This window comes from Taurulus bubalis, assembly GCF_910589615.1.
Source record: "Taurulus bubalis genome assembly, chromosome: 13".
NCBI classification, from domain to species: Eukaryota; Metazoa; Chordata; class Actinopteri; order Perciformes; family Cottidae; genus Taurulus; species Taurulus bubalis.
The window spans coordinates 21,235,534-21,256,436 of record NC_136601.1 but is presented as its reverse complement, the minus strand read 5'-3'; the positions used below and the strand labels follow the sequence as shown (position 1 = coordinate 21,256,436).

Genomic DNA, 20,903 nt, shown 5'->3' with positions numbered 1-20,903 from the left:
ACGTGCTGGCCGAGCCCCCCGAGAAGCAGCAGGGCGGTGGGCAGGACGCAGAAGAGGGCGAAACTGGAGCAGCCAGAGCTCTGCGGAACAAAGCCAGCACCAGTTTAACGTGTGAGCGAATGTGTAATCACGGCTTTGACAGGAGACTGAGGAAACAGCCGAGGGGCCGTGCTGCATGCCACAGCTGTTACTGCAGGGCGTGGTGGTGGTGACATTCCTTTTATCTGACTCTGCCGAGACCACCGAGACAACAGTGCGAGGCAATAAGATCGACGTGGCTCACCTTAGTTGACCTGGCTGACCGAGCTTTGGCGGGTCTCTCTGACGCTACAGGAGAGGTGGAGTCAGCGGCGTCGGCTCTTTCCTCTTCCAGACCCGAGACCCCAGGCGGGCTTATTGTGAGCGGTTCTCGGCGCTCCTCCACTGACTCGTGGTCCTCGCACTTTTCTTCCGCCAACTCATCCTCGGATTCAACATTTGACGAGGATCGACTGTCCTTAAATTCAAGCGTGTGCGTCGGCTCCGTCTCCCACGGCGGCTGTTCGTCCGTAATAGCCTCCTCTTGGCTAACCTCGGTTTTGTGAAGGACGTCCGCAGGCTTGGACATTTTCCTATCTCCATCTCCAGAGGCATTGAGGGTGACGCTGCTTCTGACCACGACACCATACTCCTTTTCTGGGTCCTCCGGCGGCTTTTCACCCTCTGCCGGATGGCGAGACGCGGGGGGGTCCCACGCGGTGTCAGCCTCTGTTTCGAACGCTTCGCTCTGGTCTCGCTCTGGTACGTGGTGCTCCGACCTGTACTCTGGTCTGAGGGCAGGCCTGGGGCTGGCAGTCATTAAAGAGTACTGCGCAGGCTCGGGCAAACCCCAGCTTTTGGGCGCAGTAGTCAGAGCGGTACGGGCCGCCGACGCCGCAGAGGTTAGTTCTGCGCTGCCGAACGGAGAGGGGGCTTCCAGGCCGACATGGGGGACTCGGACCACCGGCAGGGGGAGTGCCGTTTCTCTGACATCGGGCGGCTTGGACCTCGAGGCCTCCGCACTGCCACTCGCAGCTGTGCCCGGAGGCTGAGCTCCAGGGACCGGGCCATCTTTCTTGGGAGCGGGTGGCTCCGGGGTCTGGCTTGCACTGGCGGGCCGTTTGTGGAAAGTGGGGATCCGGGAGACGGGTTTCCCGCCTTTGCGGTTCATGTCGTCTTTCTCCTCGAGCTCCTTCCTTGCTGTACTGTCGTCAACCTGCAGGCGGTCCAGCACAACACTGCAATATTTCAGCTCCTGAGGAGGACAGAACTTTATGAATCAAAACAAAACAAAACATGCAGTGTGTGTAGCTTTGCTTATATGAAAATCTATCTCACACAGTTTAAAAAAAATAATAAAATAGCCTCATGACAACACCCTTAGCTGCACATAACACCTGAAATACCTTAAAAAAAAACACCAGCAGCTAAAAAGACATTTGCAAACTCATTGCAGTCTTTCATCCCTTGTCTCGAGCCGTGTAACAACAACACTGTACATTACCTGGAGAGGCTTCCGTAGCACTGCGATAGCTAGAGTAACCACACCTATTCAAATGAGCCTCTCCCTGAAGTACACGTACACACCGTTCAACATATTATGTTGTCCTACTTGTTTATGAACAAGATATGAGTGTTACTGTGGCAACGACATTCTTAAACTTTACATTCTGACGGCTGAACGCTCAACTCTGCTTCGCTTCAAGCTTCGTTTCCGTTAAACGTTGCAACCGCCTTTCAGTACCCCAAAGAATAAAGCTGCGATGGCTCATCGGGGCGTGGCCGGTCCACAGGTCATATTTCTGCGGCTGCCGCATTCATGTCACAAAATGCTTTGTAGTCCTCCTGCAAACAATGACTTCCCAAACAGTGTGTTTACTTTACTTTACAGTGATGCTACTGAACGTCTGCCGCCAGCTCTGATAAGTCATTCCCCCCCCAATGTTTTTAATTTGCACTCTTCTTATTGTCCAGCGACATAGTTTTTATTGTCACAGCAGGACAACTGGTGTAAATAATGTATGGTGGATTCCATTGAGCTGCTCAGTGTCCGGGCCCTGCTGCTGTGCAGCGGCTCACCTGGAGAGCAGGGTCTCATCTGAGACGTCATCCTAATGACATCGTCAGTGTCATTAAGAACACCTGTGCTTGTCCTACAATGACAAGACACAAGGTCTGCTGGGAAGACCATCCAGCCAAACAGGGTGCCTTTTATTTTTATATTTTCATCGATGGTCTTTTTCTTCATGAATACATCATTTCTTTACAGATCCTTTAAATTTTATTTTTTAGAATCACAGCCATGATACATACCAAAACAGGACTTTTTGCAGTTAAACTAACCGTCATTTAAACATTGTTTTTAAATTACTGGAAATATATTTGGGGATTTACATTTAATACTGAAATTACATATATATCTATATATTTCTATAAGTATAGTTGATTATCTGGCAGCCTGACGCTGATGTCAGCTCACAAAGTGACATTAATAATGTTGTGTGTGTATACACACACACGTTAACTTTAAGCCTGACTGACAGGCTAATATTGTAAGTAACAGTACATTTGTGGGCAGATATGCAAAAGGTAAAGTCGGATATTTCTTCGTTCGTTAATATTGTATAGTACTGTTGAAATATTGCTGTTATCTTTTTTTTTAAATATCTATTATCTTTGATGATAAAGTGAATCGTTCTACAGTCAAAAATAGCCTCTCAGCTATTGGCTGAGCTCCAATGTTTACAATCAATAACTGATAATAATACATCGGCTGTTCCTGCACCACCACAGACCGTATAGCGAGATGAGACGAGGAAACTCCCGCACTAGTCTGCGTCATTAAGAGCGGTGCTACGGCCGGTCCCGGTCCGGACAACGTGTGTGTATGTGCGAGGTGAACCACAGCCTACCGTTCCTCCAGCCTCCTCCGCGGTGTCCTCCTCCAGCCCGGCGGGGTCACTCGGCCGCGTCTCCATCACTCGGCCCAGGACGGACGACTCAGAGTCCGACTCGTCTGACTCCTGACGGGACGAGAGACCGTTACACGTTTAGTTAAAGTGGAGGAAACACCGTCATCACGCCTCGGTTAGATCCCAACGCTGACAGGTCGAAGGACTCGTTTCTTAAATCGAAAAAAAGGGCTGGCACAAGTAAAGCCGCTGGCACCCTTCTTCACAAAGTAGACCCAGTCGGCGTCGTAAAGAAATACCTTACCATGACGCAGTAACTTGCTCGGTAAGAAGTTCCGTCTGGGCGCTCGCGATGCAGTTATTAACTATTAACGGTTATGCTAATCGGCTACACAAATATGACACACAAAGTGGTAGCAGCAGTATATGTATCGATATAGATATATATCTGTATATATACTCGACAGTTTAAGTTGCTTTAGAAGCCGCACCGTGAGTATTTCTCCCGGGTTCGCGAGCTACGTGGCCGACTGTGAAGTTTTCCGCTGCGGAGGGAGGAAGAGGAGGAAGAGGAGGCGGAAAAGCTGAGTAATAAAAATACCCACCTCGTACGTAAACGTCTCATGCGGGCGGGTCGACTTTCTCCGCGTTACCGGAGCCAGGGCCTCCACCTCGCTGGTCTGACTCTGATGGAGACTCTTTCTGGACCGCAACACCATCGACATCTTGGAGCCACTTTTAACAATGAAGCAGCGTTTCCTTGGTGAGGAGAGCGGGGATGAGGCTCGGCTCTGGCAAACGGCTGAGGTCGAGTCGGGAGCAAGGTTGCATTGAACCACAGTTATTGAAACACCTTTCTCGGTGACATAAACCCTATTTAATCAGATATGAAGGCACCGTGTTTCTTGAGAGAAGTAAACAATAACTTGAAGAAACCGCGATTTCCTGTCATAGCTGATTGGCGGTTGGATTCAAAGTGATGGCTCCGCCCACCAGACATACGTCACACATCACGGAAACACGGGATTACCGTCCTGTCTGCGGCTCAGTAGGTCTGTTATCGTCGTTACGCGATTACTGACCGCTTTTACATCTTGTTGTTCTCTCGTGACCGAGCCACGGCTCGGGATGGATGGCTGGCTTTCCTTCTGGGTAACGCAGTGAAGTGTCAGCGGGCAGGGAGCCGCTGAACGGGACTCCAGTCCACCTGGTTGTTTACGTGCCACGGAGAGTTAGCTCGCGGGGCTACGGGGTCTCAAAGGTCACGCGACGACACCTAGGGCACGTGAACGACACGCAGCGGTAATGCTCCACGAGTTTTACTTTTCTGAAGTTTGACGTGTGTCGAGAGTGAAAGAGAAACTTTGAGCTGTTGTGAACAAGTGTTAGTTAGCTGTCCTGTCAGAGTTAGCACAGTGCAGTGCTATTGTCTTGAGACTAATGCGGTGACTGTGTGGTTTAAACCAATGGAGAAGGAGACACAGCTGTCAGCGTATGTAGCTATACCGTGTTGCCTATATTGTCAATAATGCTGAAACATTTTTAGTTAAGTTTAAAGTCAGATATCTGCCTGAATTTGTTCTGAAATACTAAAGAAATGCACCTTGGAATGAAAGTTTCAGTTTTGACTTCATCTTCCCTTTTTATTTATTTATTTTTGTGATCTGGCAATGTTTTCTCACTGTTTTAATAGTACTTGCAGAATATTATGAGACAAAAACTATATATATATATATATATATATATATATATATATATATATATATATATATATATATATATATATATATATATATATTGGTTGTGAGCTATATTGGTTGTGAGCAATGGGGACAAAATATTATAAGGGTTTTATATAATTTCATGAAATACATTTTTGATTCACGCTATTTGGCTAATCAAGCAAATTCAACCGGACGAATTAAGAAGCTTTATCATAGTGATGTAACAATGAGATAACAACAACTAAAGTATTGGCCACAAACCCATAAGGTCTCGTGGTGTGTATTGTCTTATCGTCCACAATATTAGGGTTTATGAATGTCTACATTTCCCCTCCATACTGCCCATCTCTAGCTCGGCATTCTGCTCGTGACTTGCTGACCCCGGTGATTTTGTTCCAGATTTCCCATGTGAACGGTCCGGGCGGAGATGAGAGTTTAATGTGATGATGGACAGTTAGTCGGTCCCGTCAGCGATCCAATGGAAGCTCAGGTCACCGCCCCCCCTCCTCCCAACTCCTCCACGGTGCCGGCCCCGCTCCCTCTGAACCCGGCCCTCGCCCCGTCGGTCCAGCTGGGCTTCACCATCCTCTACACCACCCTGTACGCCGCTCTGTTCCTGGTGGTGTACGCGCAGATCTGGCTACTCTACCTATACAGACACAAGCGATGGAGCTACCAGAGCGTCTTCCTGTTCCTCTGCCTGCTCTGGGCTGCCATCCGCACCACGCTGTTCTCCTTCTACTTCTGCGACGCTCTGGAGGCCAACCACCTCCCTGTTGCAGTCTACTGGCTGCTCTACTGCTTCCCCGTCTGCCTGCAGTTCTTCACTCTCAGCCTTATCAACCTGTATTTCACTCAGGTAGGACTGGGGAGAACGGGACCGGGGTTATGTTCTTGAAGCTCAGACACACCGGCTGCAATGTAGAGGGAAGCACTGATGAATAAGCGAAAGTGAAAACAAGTTTCATGGTCTTTAAGGAGGGGAATTCTTTTTGGTACCCGTCAGCCAAAACGGCTTTTAAATGAGAGCGTGTGGAGCTATCAAGAGACTGAAAAAACAACTAATAAACACTTTGTTTGCTTTCAGTTTCATTCTTAATGTCACATGCTTGTGTTTACTCTGTTGCTTGTTTCTCTCTCGTACCTCAGGTGCTACTCAAAGTGAGAGAGACGTATAGCTCGGATGTGGACAGAGGAGTGTAAGTTTCACCCCACAGCAAAAGGCCCCGTGGCCCTCAGAGCGATGCAACACCGAGCACTAACCCGTTCTCCCCTCGGGCCTCCGTGTCCTCCTCAGGTGGCTGGCGCGCTGCGTGTACGGCGCCCTGAGCGCCGTCTTCCTGTGTGTCAACGCGGTCTGCGCGGCCCTCATTGACAGAGATGCCGGGAGCGGGTCGCGGGAGCGGACCTGGAATCTGGTCTTGGTTCGAGTCCTCGTCAACGACTTGCTCTTCACCCTGGATGCGGTGCTGCTGGCCGCCTTGCTGCTGCTGCTGAGCAGACACTCGCGCTCCACCAGCCCCTACCTGATCAGCAAGGTGTGCTCGGCATCGGACTTTGAGTCAAACGTGGAATTAAACATGTCAATTAAAGGGGCACGTCCAGATTAGTCCTACTCTTAGTCTTCTGTGGCTCTGGAGTCTGAGGCCCTGATGACATCACTGTGACATCATCAGGGTTATCTGAGCTTGGGCTCAGAGACTACACATTTAAAACTGGAAATGGGGCTGTTTTTTGGGAGAGTCGAATGAAATGAAATATTGTAGGATCCTACACTAGGGGCTAAATGTTATCTTTAGGGAAGTGCAATGCAAGTCACTGTACCGCCCCCTAAAACATAAGCCACTGCTCTGTAGTTCTGATTGTGTCCAGGCTGACTGTCCCTCCCCCCCTCCTCACCCTCCCCCGACAGGGAACCACAGTGTGCCGCACAGCAGCACTGGGCGCAGCAGTGATCCTGCTGTTTGCCAGCCGAGCCTGCTACAACCTGACGGTGCTCATTCTGTCCCAGAGCCACCGCGTGGAGGCGTTCGACTTTGACTGGTACAACGTCTCTGATCAGGTGAACGCTCGAGTCCAAAGCACAGCGAGACGTTTGAGTTGGCAGTAACGGGTTGTCAATATTTGTGTGTGTGTTTGTTTGCAGGCTGACTTGCAAAGTGAACTGGGCGACAGGGGCTACCTGGCCTTTGGCGCCATCCTCTTCATATGGGAGCTGCTCCCAACCAGTCTGCTCATCCTCATCTTCAGAGTTCGCCGGCCGGCTCAAGAGGTAGGCGGCACAATCAGATTAAAAAAAAACGTAGAAATGAAACATGAAGCAGTGGAAGTCTTTTAAAGCCGTGTGTGTGTTTTGTTTTTCTTCTTCTCCACAGACCAGCAGCCTGGCCGTCAACAACAGGGTCCTACCTCGTCCCTATTTCTTTGATGACCCTCAAGGCAGCGATGAAGATGCAGGGGTTCCGTGGGCACGCAGTTCACATCCACACGCAAGGTACTGTCATCACAGGTTCATCAGTCAGTCGATCAGTTGCTCAATCCACAGAAAGCTTTTCAAGCACTTTCCCTATTTGATTCATGATTTACGTTGCTTGTCAAGAAGAAAAAGAAAAAAATGCAAATGTTCCCTCGGCTCCAGCTTCTCCAGTGTGATCTGTTGTGGTTTATTTTACGTAGAGCTACAGATAAACAATACATTCTGTTGTTGGTTAACCTGCAGATCATTTTAACGCTTAATCGATTCAGCTTTATTTGAAAGAAATGTGAAAGATGACTTGTTAAAAAAAAAAAAATCAAAGGTATTCTTTGTTTAGGTCTTCACTAAACAAAGAAATACAACTCATTTTCACATTTGGGGCACTAAATAAACGCCTGGAACGGTTTGATCGATTATTAAAGTTGAAGATAATTTCCCCGTTGGCTGACTTATCAATGAATGGTTTCAGCTCTGATTTAATATCCTTGTAAACTAATTATCTCCGGGTTTTGGACTGTTAGTTGGACAAAACAAGACGTTGAAAGACCCTGTCTTGGCTCAGGGAAACTGTGGAAAGCTTTTTCTACCGATTTCTAACATTCTATAGACCCAAAAAAAAGTCTTCATGGTGTCTGTGGGACAGGGGATGCAAGTTTTAAAATACATGACCTCAGGGTCTTGTGTTCTCATGTTCTTCTCTCTCCGTCTCAGCTGGTACGGAGCGGAGACGGCTCCTCTCCTGTTCGCCAGCAACCCTCCAGACCAGAGCCAGCAGCACCACTCGCTCTACTCCACGCCGCAGAACTGACCTCCGCGTCGCACCACCACCTCAAGGGCAGACCGCACACAGCTGCCAGCCAGCAGCACCTCCCTCTGTGGACAGTTTTTGCACTGAAGACCTCAGGAATTCATCGACAGTGAATATGCACCTTGTAGTTTTGGAACAGAGAATATATAGAATACTTTTTTTTTTTTTTCTTTCTTCTTGGCTCAAAAAGAACAAACTTGGGAGAAGCCGCAAGTGATCAGTGATCTTCTTGTAAATGATGAGACTTAGTTACAATGTGTTAGCTTATTTAAATGAATTCATTGTTCTATTGTTGATGCAATAAGATGAACTAGCTCTTACAATTCCCTGAAAAATTCTAAAAAAAATCTAGCTTCGTAAGCATTCCTCATTAAACTAGAAAGGTGCACTCAGGAGAGTGCAGATCTCCGCCAGGTGGGTCTGAACCGAGGGTCGGCGAGGCACTCTGCTGTGGCCCCTACTGTCGAGAGTTGAGGGAGGAGTCAGCAGGCAGTATGGGATGGGTAACAAGGTGCTTTGAGAAAGTGCAGCTACGACTGGCCACCCAAAATATGACTTTTCCCTGCAGCAGAATGCGAGATTAGCCACGGACAGACACAGAGGTGCACGCTCACTCACGACCAATCGCATCATCCCCCTGGCGGAGGGAATAACGTAGTTCATAAGCTTGCAGCATGTGATGGCCTTGGAAACGACCACAGACCAATATGCAGTTTTGTCCCTCTTATACTGTGTGAAGTGTATAGGAAATATTATCAACGGGTCACTTTTGGCATTCTGTTTCTTTAAGACCAGCAATGTCTTTTGACATTTTTGCTAAATAATTCCACATCAGCAGGTTGTCCCTCTTCTAATCTTACTCTGCAGGTATTCACCTCGCCGAGTCGTTTTCCTTTAGGGCCGCTGTCGGCCATCTTGGTTTGTATGTCACTTTTGCAAAGAGTTTAATCGTTTTGAATTTAAAAGTTGCTTTTGATTTCTTATTCCATTCCTGTGTAATTATATTCTGGTGTACGTTTAACTTATTTTATATCAACAGTTCTGTGCTTTAATTGGAGCGAAAATCAGATGTGATTCTCCGTTTTGTCGTTACTGGAATGAGGCTTCCTCATCGCCCAGTTTTACCACGCTTGATATTTACTATGTAAACAGCAAACCAATAAAAAAAAACAAAAAAACTAATTGAGCTTGTTTGGCCTTTTTCTAAGCTACACACTGCATTCTTAAATAGAGCCCACATTTCCCAAGGCACTCCAGAATGTTTGAGTTTAAAATGTTTTATTCATCGGTGAACATCAGATTTGTTATTTTTTGGCTACTTTTTATTTTGCATAATTCATTAAATCACTAAGGAAGTTTCCCTGAAAGAATGATTTAATTTGGTACCAATAATTAGCTTGGTACTCTGAACATAGATCAGGTGAACAATAAGACATTTCCCACTCTTCAATTCAAAAGGCGAGATTTTAATCTCAGACCCAGAAAGCCTGAGCACTTCTTCAGGCCATCTATGGAATAGTTTGTGAACAGACACACACGTGTTCATGTCGTGCCACGTCAGTCAAACAGTTTATTCTGCATTATGTACAGATCATCCTATTAAAACTCTTTATACAGTATGTACACATTCAAATAAATCGGTATGATACAGCGACTGCAGTGGCGACAGAAGAGGGATGAATGTTAAAGGAAGAAAAGAGAAAGCCAAAAGCAGCTGATCAACTTCCGTTGCTGTGACACCGATCCAGGTGCTGTGTAACATGTTGACGTGGTGAGCGGGACCACCTGAATTAAACAGAAATCAGAGTGCGGGCAAAGATCTTGTCGACAGTAAAACTACCAAACACAAATCCGAACATCGTCTCCATCACACTGACCACAGAAATGGGCGTGGAGCTCCTTCTCCACCTGATTTAAACTTACAAACACCTGCAGTACTCTTATTGCAGTAGTCATTCTGAGGGACGGGGCGGAGGAGAAGGTTTTGAAAAAAACAAAAACAGGAGTCGTACTATTGCTTTCTGCGGTCCAGGTGAGCGGTACCGATCATCGCGTCTCCCGGTAGCCTGAGTCCAACTCGACAACAGTTAGGAACCTGAGCCTGTGGAAGGCGAGAGCCACGAGGAAGAGAGGCGATGAAGAACCAAAGCAACGATCTATCAGCTCGGAGTTCCTGCTGGTCCGGAGCAACGTGTCCCCGAGTCAGAGCGCGCGGTTCAGTTGTCGGGAGGCGGCGAGGACGACGGCGACGATGACGTCTCCAGCTTGCGGAGGCGGCGGCGCCTCAGCTCGGCGGCGTTGGGCTCTCCGTCCTCGCCGCCCGCCGCTCCCTCGTCCAGCTCTTCTGTTCTCTCCGTGTCCGAGGCGGTGGAAGTAGAGTCCGCTGGCTGAGGGGAGACCGCAGCTCCGTCCACCTGCTCGGCTGGAAACGGGGGAAATAATGCGATTAAAAATTCCAATTTATTTGTATTCATTCGTTTACATTGTTGATGTGAACTGTGGTTCTACGTACTGCTGGAAGAGCTGGAGGAGTCCTTCTCCTGGCTGGGACTGTCCGTGCTGCTGCCAGCTGCAGGAGGGGAAGGGGCGGCGTTTGTCCCACCGGCGGCTCCACCGCCCTCGGCCCGAGGAGGACTGGAGAACAGCAGCATAGTCAATGCAGGGTTCATACACGTTTTGACCAATTCATTGTCATGACTTTAAACCAAATTTCCATGACCAAACATTTTGTGAAATCTCGGGGCAAACATGAAAAAGTGAGTAAATGTAGTATTTAAACTAACAATGAGAATACAAAGCATACAGTAAGCCTTAAATGAATGAGACAATAGTTTGATTAAAAGAATAAACATTTATATAGATGCCTGTATGTATGCCTGCTTATATTTTGAGCGTCTTTCTTATAAAAACATGAATTATCTCAAACTCAGCGTAAATGAACGACATGAACTCATGGATATAACACATTTACATGACTTTTCCAAAACTTTGGGGATTTTTTTTTAATGACTTTTTCAGGCCTGGAAATAAACTTTTCCATGACCGTAAGAACCCTGACAATGACGCATTCCACCAAACTCAACTACAAGTCTTCCTCTGTCAATATTTTGCATGTGGTAAAACTTGATTACTCATTTTAGTTTAATCTTAAATTAAAATATTTGACCCATTAGTTCTATTACAACCCTTAATTCATCACACATTTGGAAAATTCTGCAAAGAAGCATGCGTAGGCCAGCTGCATTTCAGGATTCAGTTCAACTGGAGGAGGCTCTCTTACGCCAGTGTGGTGACGGTGCTGAGGTAGTGGTGGATGTTGAGCATGGCGGCGTCCAGCAGGGTGTGGATGTTCTGGAGACACTGGAGCCGAGCCTCCAGGCCCCGCCGACCGTCCGCCTCCATCTCCCTCAGCTCCTCCTCGGACAGCCGGGACAGAGAGGGAGGAGGAGGAGGCATGGACGACACTGAGAGGAGGAGGAGGAGGAGGCGTTAACACAAACCGGTCCAGGGGACGCAAACGGCAAAGGATGGACAATATATACTCATACTGTGTGTGTGTGTGTGTGTGTGTGTGTGTGTGTCACTAAAATCATTCAAAGTCATCAGGTGTTCATGACCGTTTGATTGACAGCCGTAAACAGACTGTCTGCGTTTTGACAGAAAAATAAAAAGTGTTGCACATGTAGTTGGAAATGCCAGGGACTTCCACACAGTGTGACCGGCTAGTACGTTGCTATGGCAATGCTAAGCACGTCTCTAAACGGAAGCGCAAACAAGGAAGCAAGATAATGTTATCCCCTCCATGACTCATCGACATGCATTTAACATTTTTTAATATTCTAGTTGACACGACGGCAGTACATTTATGTCCCGGGAGAGTCGGTGCTTACCGAAGGGAGGCGGGGGCGGCATGAGCCACGGCGCCGCGGGGAAGGGAGGAGGGGGGAAGGAGAAGGGGAAGCCCGGCATCGCTGATCCTGGAGCTGCAGCGGCGCCTGCGGTCGACGAGGCGGCCTGGCTGGAGCCTGGTGGAAACAGAACACGCAACATTTTGGGTAAAATTGTTTTCATGAATGAAAATCTATACACATGTCGTGAGCGCTTTCTTGTTTCCTCCACGGTGGTCGTCCTTACCGGCTGCCTGCGTCGCCTCCGTGCCGCTCTGCGGTGCATCGGCGGCGCCCGGAGCTGCAGCGGGGGGAGGCACCCCAGGGAAGGGACCCCAGAAGGGGAAGACGCCGGGGGGGAAGCCGGGTAGCATGCCTGGGGCCACTGCAGGGGAAACAGAATAAGGTCATTTTTTCATGTTTTTCAGAAAACACACACAAAAAAAAAAAAACGTAATTGTGGCGCAGAAGATGCCTCTGACACTGCACAACAGGCATACTGTAATACCGGTCAAATTATGTTATGATTACTAATATTATGTTCGAGTGAGATTTTCATTCACAAAAATGCTTGCAAAAATGCTATCTAAATTGCTAGCTTAAATGCTAGCTTCAAAATGCCATCTTGAAAAGCTTGTAAAATCGCAAGACATCACATTGTCTTGACTTAGGCAAAATAAAATGGCCTAAGTCACACTCTTGACATCGGCTGTTATACTATAGGGGTAGAGTCACATGATCTGTTCATTTGAGGATGTAGGAGATTGTATCATGAGGCCATTATCCAGTATTTTATGATGTAGGCCAGTATCATGAGGAGATGATTCAGGCAAGAAAATCATCTGTCAAAAAATTACTTTGGCCATTATTTTAGGAAGGTGACAATATGCATTTACCAGAGGACGCTTACAAATATAATTAGCATGCTCTGCAACGTGGTCAGCGTGAACCGACTTTCGTCTAATTCGTCGACAGAATTTCTTAAAACTTTGCTTAAAAAGGTCCACACGGACTCAATAGAATATGGTGGTCAGAGGTCTTTAGTTTCTAGTGAAACAGGTGCATGTTCTCTTATGTATTGGAACATTGAACAAGCTGTTTCAGAGCTCGCCGACTCTCGTACAGGGGCTGCCATGCGCTCCGCTCTAATAATCTGCACCACTGGAAGCGGGAGGAATGGGGTCGTGTTCGCGTGGTTTTGACCCTTACGGTTGGCGGGCGGGGCAGCGGGGGCGTTGGCGGGCGCCGCAGGAGCCGGGGGCGGAGCCTGGGCCGCGGCTGGAATCTGATTGTTGTTGGTCGCTCGGAGGACGTCCATGCGACAGGTCGGGCAGGTCTGCTGCCTCTGGAACCAGGAGCGTAGGCAGCTGTGGGGAAGGAGCGCCGCCACATCATTCAGAGCACCGCAAGAACTAACAGCAACATTTTATACACAAATGGTTCACAGAGGGTTTTTTTCAGAGTCATGTTTAATTCGACTCACTGACTGTGTCATCAGTTACTGTAGATGCTGACCACGTCCGACGTCTACGCTGTTTGTGTTTGTTTTGTTTGTCCAGCATCTTTCCTGCTGACCACAGGACTTACCTAGAGTGGAAAATGTGATTACAAGGCAATTTCTTGGCTCCGGTGACCATTTCCTCTCGACAGATGATGCAGACGTTGTCGGAGGCCAGCAGATCTTCAGGAGTAGCATCGGGGTACCTGAACACGGCCAAAGATCAGAGGGGAAGGAACAGTTGAAAACAAAATAAATGTAATGCCTGCTTTTAAATATCACTGGCTAAAGATTAGTAGAGTCACTGAATACAAAAGGACCTTACAGACAGGGGAAAAACTACACAGGCAAACTAAAAGTGTGGACGTGGGCTGCAAATGGACAACATTAAAGTGCTACGTTCTTGTTAATGTTTAAACAGGAGCCATAGAAAGCATCCTGCCTGCAAACATTACCAACTATCATGGGATGAGCACGGCACTACAGCGGCTGATTAAACGCCACAACATCACTGGTCCCCGTTTACCGAGCATCAGTGCCATCGGTGACAAGAAGTGCCTGCGCAGAGCTCAACGGATATTAAAAAGGTCACGACCACTTCGGACACAGCCTGTTTCTCCTGCTGCCGCCTGGCAAGAGATCAGCTTCTTTCCTCAGGCTGTCATCCCTCACCCTCCACATATATGAAAGTTTAACCTTGAACTCACAGTGTATTCATGTTGCGGATGGCTCTCCGGGACATTATGGCATCTGTTACGGCTTTCTTGAACTGCCTGAGAGAGAAAGAGGAAAACGGCACCAAACTCAAAACGGGACTTAAATATAAATACAAAATGACAACAACAAAAAAAACTACAAACAAATTATAAACATTTGTGCTAAACTTACAGCTTAGAAATGTTGCTTAAATATGAAATATCATCAAGATTTGAAGATGTCCAAACTCCTATTCCACACATTTAAATAATATTTCGACCTGGGTGAGAACTCTACTTTCTGTTGTTTTTATAGATAGATACACACATACACTGTAGGTGAGAGTAGTGGCAGTAACAACACCGTAATAAACCCTCCGAGCACAGCCACTCACCTCATAGCCAGATACATGGGCCGGATGGCAAACAGAGGGAAGGTGTGGACCTTGATCATGATGGTCATGAAGGCAATGTACAGAAGCACTTTGATGAAACCTGAGGGAAAGAACATCAACTACTATTGAGTATGGCCGCCACCACACCGACACACACAAGGATCTTCCAGCGTCATGGTTTGGACCACAGCTGAAGCCGGTACCTGTGAAGAGCTCGGTGTAGAGCATGTAGACGGCCTTGTTGTCCCAGGGATTCTCACTTTGCAGGTCGACGGTGTGCAGAAGGTACTTAATGAAGGTCGTCAGCACCATGGTCATCAGGATGGCATACTGAGGGGCACACAGAGAGGAGGTGCCCTTTATTGTATGTGCATACGAGTGTTATCCATCTCAACTGTGTGGGGACACGAGGACATAGAAGGGTTCAAGTGAAAGGTTGTGGTGAGGAAACGGGTCCTATCGGTTCATTTCCCAATACTATTTAGAACACAAACGTCGGGTGATTTTCAACCGAGCAATAGTTAATAGCTAGGATTTATATAGCGCCTTTCATGAAACCCAAGGACGCTTAAAGACATAAATAAACATAACAAATGCAACAGTAGCTAGAGGACATAGGCTTTGGTGAAGAGGTGAGTTTTGAGGAGTTTTTTGAAGGTGTCCAGAGATGGTGTGTTGCTACGTTATTTTCATTGTGTTGCTTTTGTCTGAGTTGCGTGGGTCCTTCTGTAGCTTTATGCTGCTCACTGACGTTAGTGGAGGTGGGCGTGTCTTATTGAAGGTGGGCGTGTCTTCCTGCTCCGATCACTGTTTTTTTCTACAGGCACCTGTTCGGGTGATTTTCACCCGACGTTAGTGATAGTGTGGCGATGATGCAATACCTTGCCTTCATAAAATATTTACACAATGAGATTTTTTGATATCAGTAAATTGGATGTAATGATTGCGTAATGGAAAATAACAGACTAGCTAGACCAGTCTAATAAACTCAGAAAAGGACTTTACTTTCCTCTAAAGCAGCCTTCAAAACCAGGAAAAGACATGAATTATTCCATATTATAACATCTAAAACCAAGGGAGATATCTATATTCATATCACGATATATCAATATATTGCCCAGCTCTATGTTGGGTAATTATTCCATATGGCGGGTTCAATAAGCTCAGGACTCTAGACTGCAAACAGAATGGTCACATATGTCCTGCATTCAAAATCTAACCTCAGTTAAAGTGTTTAAGCATATAATCAAGAAAATGTACTTAAAGTATAAAATAAAAGTACTCACTATGCAAACAAATGGGTCCAGTTAGTCATTAGATTAGTAGGGCTGCAACTCACAATTATTTTAATAATCGATTAATCGGTTGATTATTTTTTCGATTAATCGGATAAAAAAATGTTTTTATCAAAAAAGCGTTCATTTCCAACCCTTTATTCAAAAACAGAAGTGACAGTGCAAAACATCTTCAGAAAGTGCACAAACAGGTTGCTCCTTGAACATCCCTGAGCTGTTAATTAAAACAACAAAATGGACTAACACTAAAAACATACACATCTATGCTTTACATCCGCCAAATGTGAGCCCTTTTTACTGTAATTGATCCCTCCAGAGGCTGCATTTACATACCCTGCGTTATCAATATGTATGAAATACTGAGGGAAGCTGTACTGCTCCATATAGAGCGTCCTCTTCCTTAAACTCTTTCATTCTGGGTCTCTTAAGACCACGACGTCACGTTGTTGGCTAAGCCCAACTACGTGATTTGCTTCATTCTACTTTGAGTAAAAAAAATTTAAAAAAACCTGCAGCCAGATCCGCCGGTGTGCCGGTTTAACGTTAACGAGTGACAGCGTGAACTGAACCAGACCGGGGGGTGACGGCATGTTTCATCACGTTACGTTTTTTTACAAGCAAGACTGAACTGTAACGGAACATAACGTAACTTAAACGACAATACACAACCAAACACGTTAGCTAACGCGATAGCAAGCTGACTAGCTTCCATTAAAAACAAGTTTGAGGAACATGAAGACGCTGATTGGCCAAGACTCGACTTGTCAAAGATCTTCTATTTTTGAGAACATCACAACCTCAGCTTTTCTCGTGTCTCACTCCAATCTCAGAAACGCTGGCCGGCCAGTTGCTCTGCTCCGCTCTTTTTTTTCCTTCTCTTTCTCTTTCTGCACTTATTGCCCGGCGTAATAATCTCGCGACACACCGAATCGATAATGAAATTCGTTGCCAACACTTTTGATAATCGATTTTTATCGATTCGTTGTTGCAGCCCTATAGATTAGTATATATAATTATATACAATTATAATTATGAATGCAGTAACATGTTAGATGCATTTTAATGGTGTAGCTGACTGCAGTAGAGCTGATTCCATTCATCTCTTATACCAGTGGGTGTTTTTTTTTTACTGCATAACAACACATTGTATATCCAGCGAAAAGTTAGTCTGAAGCCTTGAAGCCTTTCACAGCTGAAAAACACGAAGCTCAAATTCAGTTTCAACTAAAGTACGACAAACCTCAAATCCGAAAACGAGCTGGACCGAGGCGCCTCGGGTGATGATGCTGTGACAGGCGTGGTTGACAAACAGGAAGTCCAGGATAGCCAGCAGTCCCATGAGAGCTGCAGGACACAAAGAACACTGACTAACACTCTTGTGGGGGCTGAGGTATCACCACACAGAAGCTCCATAGAAACATAGAAAACAACACCTTTATTTTGGCCCAGAATAAACAAGTATGTTCAGTATTTAAAGAGGCCAGGTGCGCCCCGGTGTAACGGAGCCCCACAACGGATTGACAGCTGATTTAAAACAGTAATGGCTAATGGGCCCAAATCAAACTGGATATATGGCCAGACGCCCTGATCGAGCCACCAGCTGTCCTCAATTCAAACGCAGTCAGCTGCTAAATTGCATCCGACAAGATGGCTGAATGGATTTTGTTAGTAGGGTTTAGAAACATAGGTTACTATGGTCTGTCAATGTTAACCATTCTGTTGGTCCGTTGTGGGGCTCCGTTACACCGGGGCGCACCTGGCTTCGTGTGTAAACAGCACTGATTTGCATACAGTTTCACTTGAGTTTCATGCGTGGAGTCGATACGACAGGAAGAGACAGAGAGAAAAAGAAAAGGCCGAAAGAAGTGTAGAGCAGAATGATTTCTGGCACGGCTGATAACCTGTACTTACATAACACTCTGAAGTGAAAAATCCAAGATATGTTTGGACTTCGTTCCATCTGAAGGAGAAAGATGAACATTATTTACAAGGTAAGTGTACGATCACTCAAGTGCATTTAGCCACTGACACATCGATTGCGATTCTGAATGATCTTCATGTATGCGATTGCATGTCGACTTCTTCAACTCTTGTTGAAGAAGTCTTAGCCACACGACATCTGTTCCATCCTTTTCTGTGTGTTTCCTTTCTACCTTTAAACAACATACTATACACAAATACAGTAGATTAAGTAAACTGTGGGCGATGTAAGATAGGGAGCTTGTTTTCTCTCTCTCTCTCATCACTCACAAAGTCCACCCGGTCCTCAGCCAGCCAGTGGAAGCACTTAAGGAAGAGCAGGAGTGTGAAGAGGGCGACAAAGCGAGGAGAGAAGTCGTCCCTGAACACAGTGAATGCCAGGCACGTCTCGGTCACAGCGTACCAGGAGCGCTCAATGAGATGCTGGAGAGAGGAGAGACGCATGTGTTGTGATGAGTCAAGAGAGTACACAGAATACATAGAATTTAAAAAAACTCTACCTCCATTTCTGCAGCCCGTAACTGTCCAAAAAAGACCTTCCTCATGAACTTTCCCAGCAGGAACACCAACACAAAGGCCTGAATGTACAACACCTGATGGCAGGAAGGAAAAAGCGGATTTGTCACAACATTGATATTTAAAAGATGGGTCAAATATCTATACAATTCACACCGAACCCGGCCCTTACCGCCATGCTGGGGCTGCTCTTGGTGAGGTAGACCACAGTCGGGTAGAACTGGTTTTTCAGGAGGTAGGCGTGTGCCACCACGACCCCAGTCAGAGCTAGACTGGTGGCAGTCACCAAGGCTGATCGCACCATTTTGGACTCTGCGACAGATACTGCGGTGGGGAAGAGAAGAAGAAGGTTGTTGCAAGTGAAAGCTGACTATTGTAGTGGAGCGGCATGCAAATAAAATTCTCTCTCGGAATGTTTCTTTTTTTTCTTTTTTACTGAATGAACAGATTATCTGCAAATGCATATCTAAAACGTTTGGTCTGAAAGCCCTGACAGCCTGTCAGTCATCCATAATAATAATAATAATAATAATAAGAGGAGAAATCATTTGTTTATAATCCATCCACAGCTTAACAGCTAAAGTTGATTTGTGTTACCATTCATGTCACTGCTTTTGGAACAGTTGGATAACTGTGCTGAAAGCATTAAAACAACAAAAACAAGACGAAACTCTCAAGATCATTGTCGACACATCCTTTGACATGATTTGTAAAATATAGGCACCAGATGCACCTTCACATATATATGTCAATAACCAGCATTTCAATTTATGGATTTTGAGAGAAAACTTGGCTCCAGTGAAAGTCATGCAGTGATGTGTTCCTTACTGGTTTGAGGCGGCCTATTTGCACTGTTTGTGTGCACGGAGGATTTCCTCCAGCGTTTTACATGAGCCAAATTGTTCTCATGCGTTAACAACAGCTGGTTGCCCAACAGCGAGCTTTTAGGGCTGTTTGAGTAAGATATGGGGAGAAAATAGAGAGCTGTCAACCTGCCAGGTGAACAAAAGGGTTGCGTTTGAGAAGCCAGGAGTCAATCTTTACTACAAATAACTCTGTAATTCATCATCAATCTGATCAGCAACATTTTAATGAGCTTTGAGCAGCGGGCCTGCTCGAGCATTGGGTGCATATGTTAGTGGTATTTTATTAGGCCAGACGACAGAACAGCACGTATCATACGTCATTGCAGGTGAAAATAAACTGCTGCTTTGGCTTCGTTTCCTCCTGCACCTGGTTAGCATTGCGTACACTCCCACTAACACAGCTCCCGAGCTGCGTTTCTCACGTTGAATGCAACACGTAACAAACTATCTCAGCTCTTATTTCCGCGTATATTAAAAATAGCTCAACACCAACGTGTATCTTCCCGAGAGAAGAGGCAGCGAACTCAGCTCGCGGACTTCAAAGCTAACGTGGTAACACATTAAGTTTAAAAAACCCGAACAAAATATGGGATAGCTAACCAATAAGAGGCGAATAAGCGGGCTTCATACTTGTCAGCACGCTGACTATACATCAGTTTGTACTCGTGACGGTACTTTACAACCGCTTACTACCTCGCTAGCTAACCCAGGTGTCAGAGACAGGTAGAGTTAACTAATGAGGTTAGTTAGCTAGCGCTAGCTAACCGCAGCTAGCTAGCAGGTACCAACTGTCAGCTCTGGACTCACCGACTCGATGTCTGCGGAAGACTTGCTCCTTCGTTAATTTGACGGACGTCTCCTTGCCTACTGAAATCTTTATTTTCTCAGCGGCTACTCCATTTCGTCAGTTTACAGGCAGCCTCTTTATAAATGTATTATCCTCGCCCCTATCCGTCCGGCTACGTGTTTATCTTGGGCTTGCTCCTCGGGAGCCACATCACATCCGGCTGCGACGGTAGTTTGACGCAAGAGCATTTTCAAGCATCACCGAAAGCTTCCGCGTCTTCTGTCGGTTACCGGCAGCACAGACGCAGTTGGAAAGAAACGCTTTTCGATGTTTGGTATTAAGTGGCACGTTTCGAGTTGTATTTATACGTGAGATGTGTTGTATCGTATTTGTTGAATGTTAGGCGGCTTCATACCCAGCTACACGGAGACTTACGGTAAATATCGACGTGGACCAATAGGAAGCCGTCCTGCGTCGCATGGTTACGTTGATCATCCCTGGACTGGAGGACTGCTGCACAGGCATAACTCAAGGAGAAATATTAAGAGATTATGAAACATGTAATAAACAAAGAGCAGCGCAAATCACTCTATGATGTATCGCTTGTCCTTAAAATGCTCTTGCATTATAGCATTTCAGTTTTTAAGTTATGTGGGTATGCAATTCTGCCAACTACTGTAATGTATAGTCTAATATTTTAAGATTTGGTCTTCCCACTTGATTCTTATTTGGATTACTCCTGATTAAGATGAAGTACAAAACAAAGACGACATTCAGCCGCTCTGCTAAATTAACCACAACACATGGAAATCAAGCGGTAATTCTACTCAAAGCACAAGATCAACACTGCTTTGCTTTTAATTGAGTTTTTCAAATATGTATTTGATTATAAAGAACACAGCAGATGTATTGACTCTGAAAGCTTTACCTGAAAAGGATGTAGGCTTCATTAAAATGTACTATTGCCCTTGTTTGCTGTGGTGCCTTTATGGTTTTGCCATGGCAACAATTAGACGGGTTTAAGCTCTTCAAACAAGTATAATCAG

At 46.0% G+C, this 20,903-nt stretch overlaps 2 protein-coding genes across 2 annotated transcripts; one reads left to right on the top strand and one right to left on the bottom strand.

Annotated features, from left to right (window-relative positions):
- Window positions 1-5,132: 5,132 nt before the first annotated feature.
- Window positions 5,133-8,110, top strand: gpr137 (G protein-coupled receptor 137; the record flags this gene model as incomplete). Its single annotated transcript, XM_079228930.1, has 7 exons — window positions 5,133-5,513; window positions 5,804-5,853; window positions 5,952-6,192; window positions 6,567-6,716; window positions 6,801-6,926; window positions 7,030-7,148; window positions 7,842-8,110. 7 exons carry the CDS (start codon window positions 5,133-5,135, stop codon window positions 7,936-7,938), a joined length of 1,164 nt encoding a protein of 387 aa, XP_079085056.1. The 3' UTR covers window positions 7,939-8,110.
- A 1,229-nt stretch (window positions 8,111-9,339) lies between these two features.
- On the bottom strand, window positions 9,340-19,942 carry syvn1 (synovial apoptosis inhibitor 1, synoviolin). The gene is made up of 16 exons (XM_079228920.1): window positions 19,878-19,942; window positions 18,377-18,528; window positions 18,189-18,281; window positions 17,959-18,111; window positions 17,620-17,668; window positions 16,949-17,052; window positions 14,617-14,743; window positions 14,414-14,513; window positions 14,031-14,096; window positions 13,413-13,529; window positions 13,035-13,192; window positions 12,073-12,210; window positions 11,829-11,963; window positions 11,219-11,402; window positions 10,451-10,572; window positions 9,340-10,360 (listed from the first exon to the last, which is right to left on the bottom strand). The coding sequence occupies exons 2-16, from the start codon at window positions 18,506-18,508 to the stop codon at window positions 10,155-10,157; spliced, it is 1,884 nt and encodes a 627-aa protein (XP_079085046.1). The 5' UTR covers window positions 18,509-18,528; window positions 19,878-19,942; the 3' UTR covers window positions 9,340-10,154.
- Window positions 19,943-20,903: the final 961 nt, after the last annotated feature.

What these genes read in the sequence shown, in the direction of transcription:
- syvn1 (XM_079228920.1), bottom strand. Translation starts at nt 18,508, where the DNA reads ATGGTGCGATCAGCCTTGGTGACTGCCACCAGTCTAGCTCTGACTGGG. An exon ending in CTGAGGACCGGGTGGACTTT is followed by an intron (nt 17,669 to 17,958) that starts GTGAGTGATGAG and finishes TTTCTCCTTCAG; the next exon opens with ATGGAACGAAGTCCAAACAT. An exon ending in GCCGCCCCCGCCTCCCTTCG is followed by an intron (nt 11,403 to 11,828) that starts GTAAGCACCGAC and finishes TCCTCCTCTCAG; the next exon opens with TGTCGTCCATGCCTCCTCCT.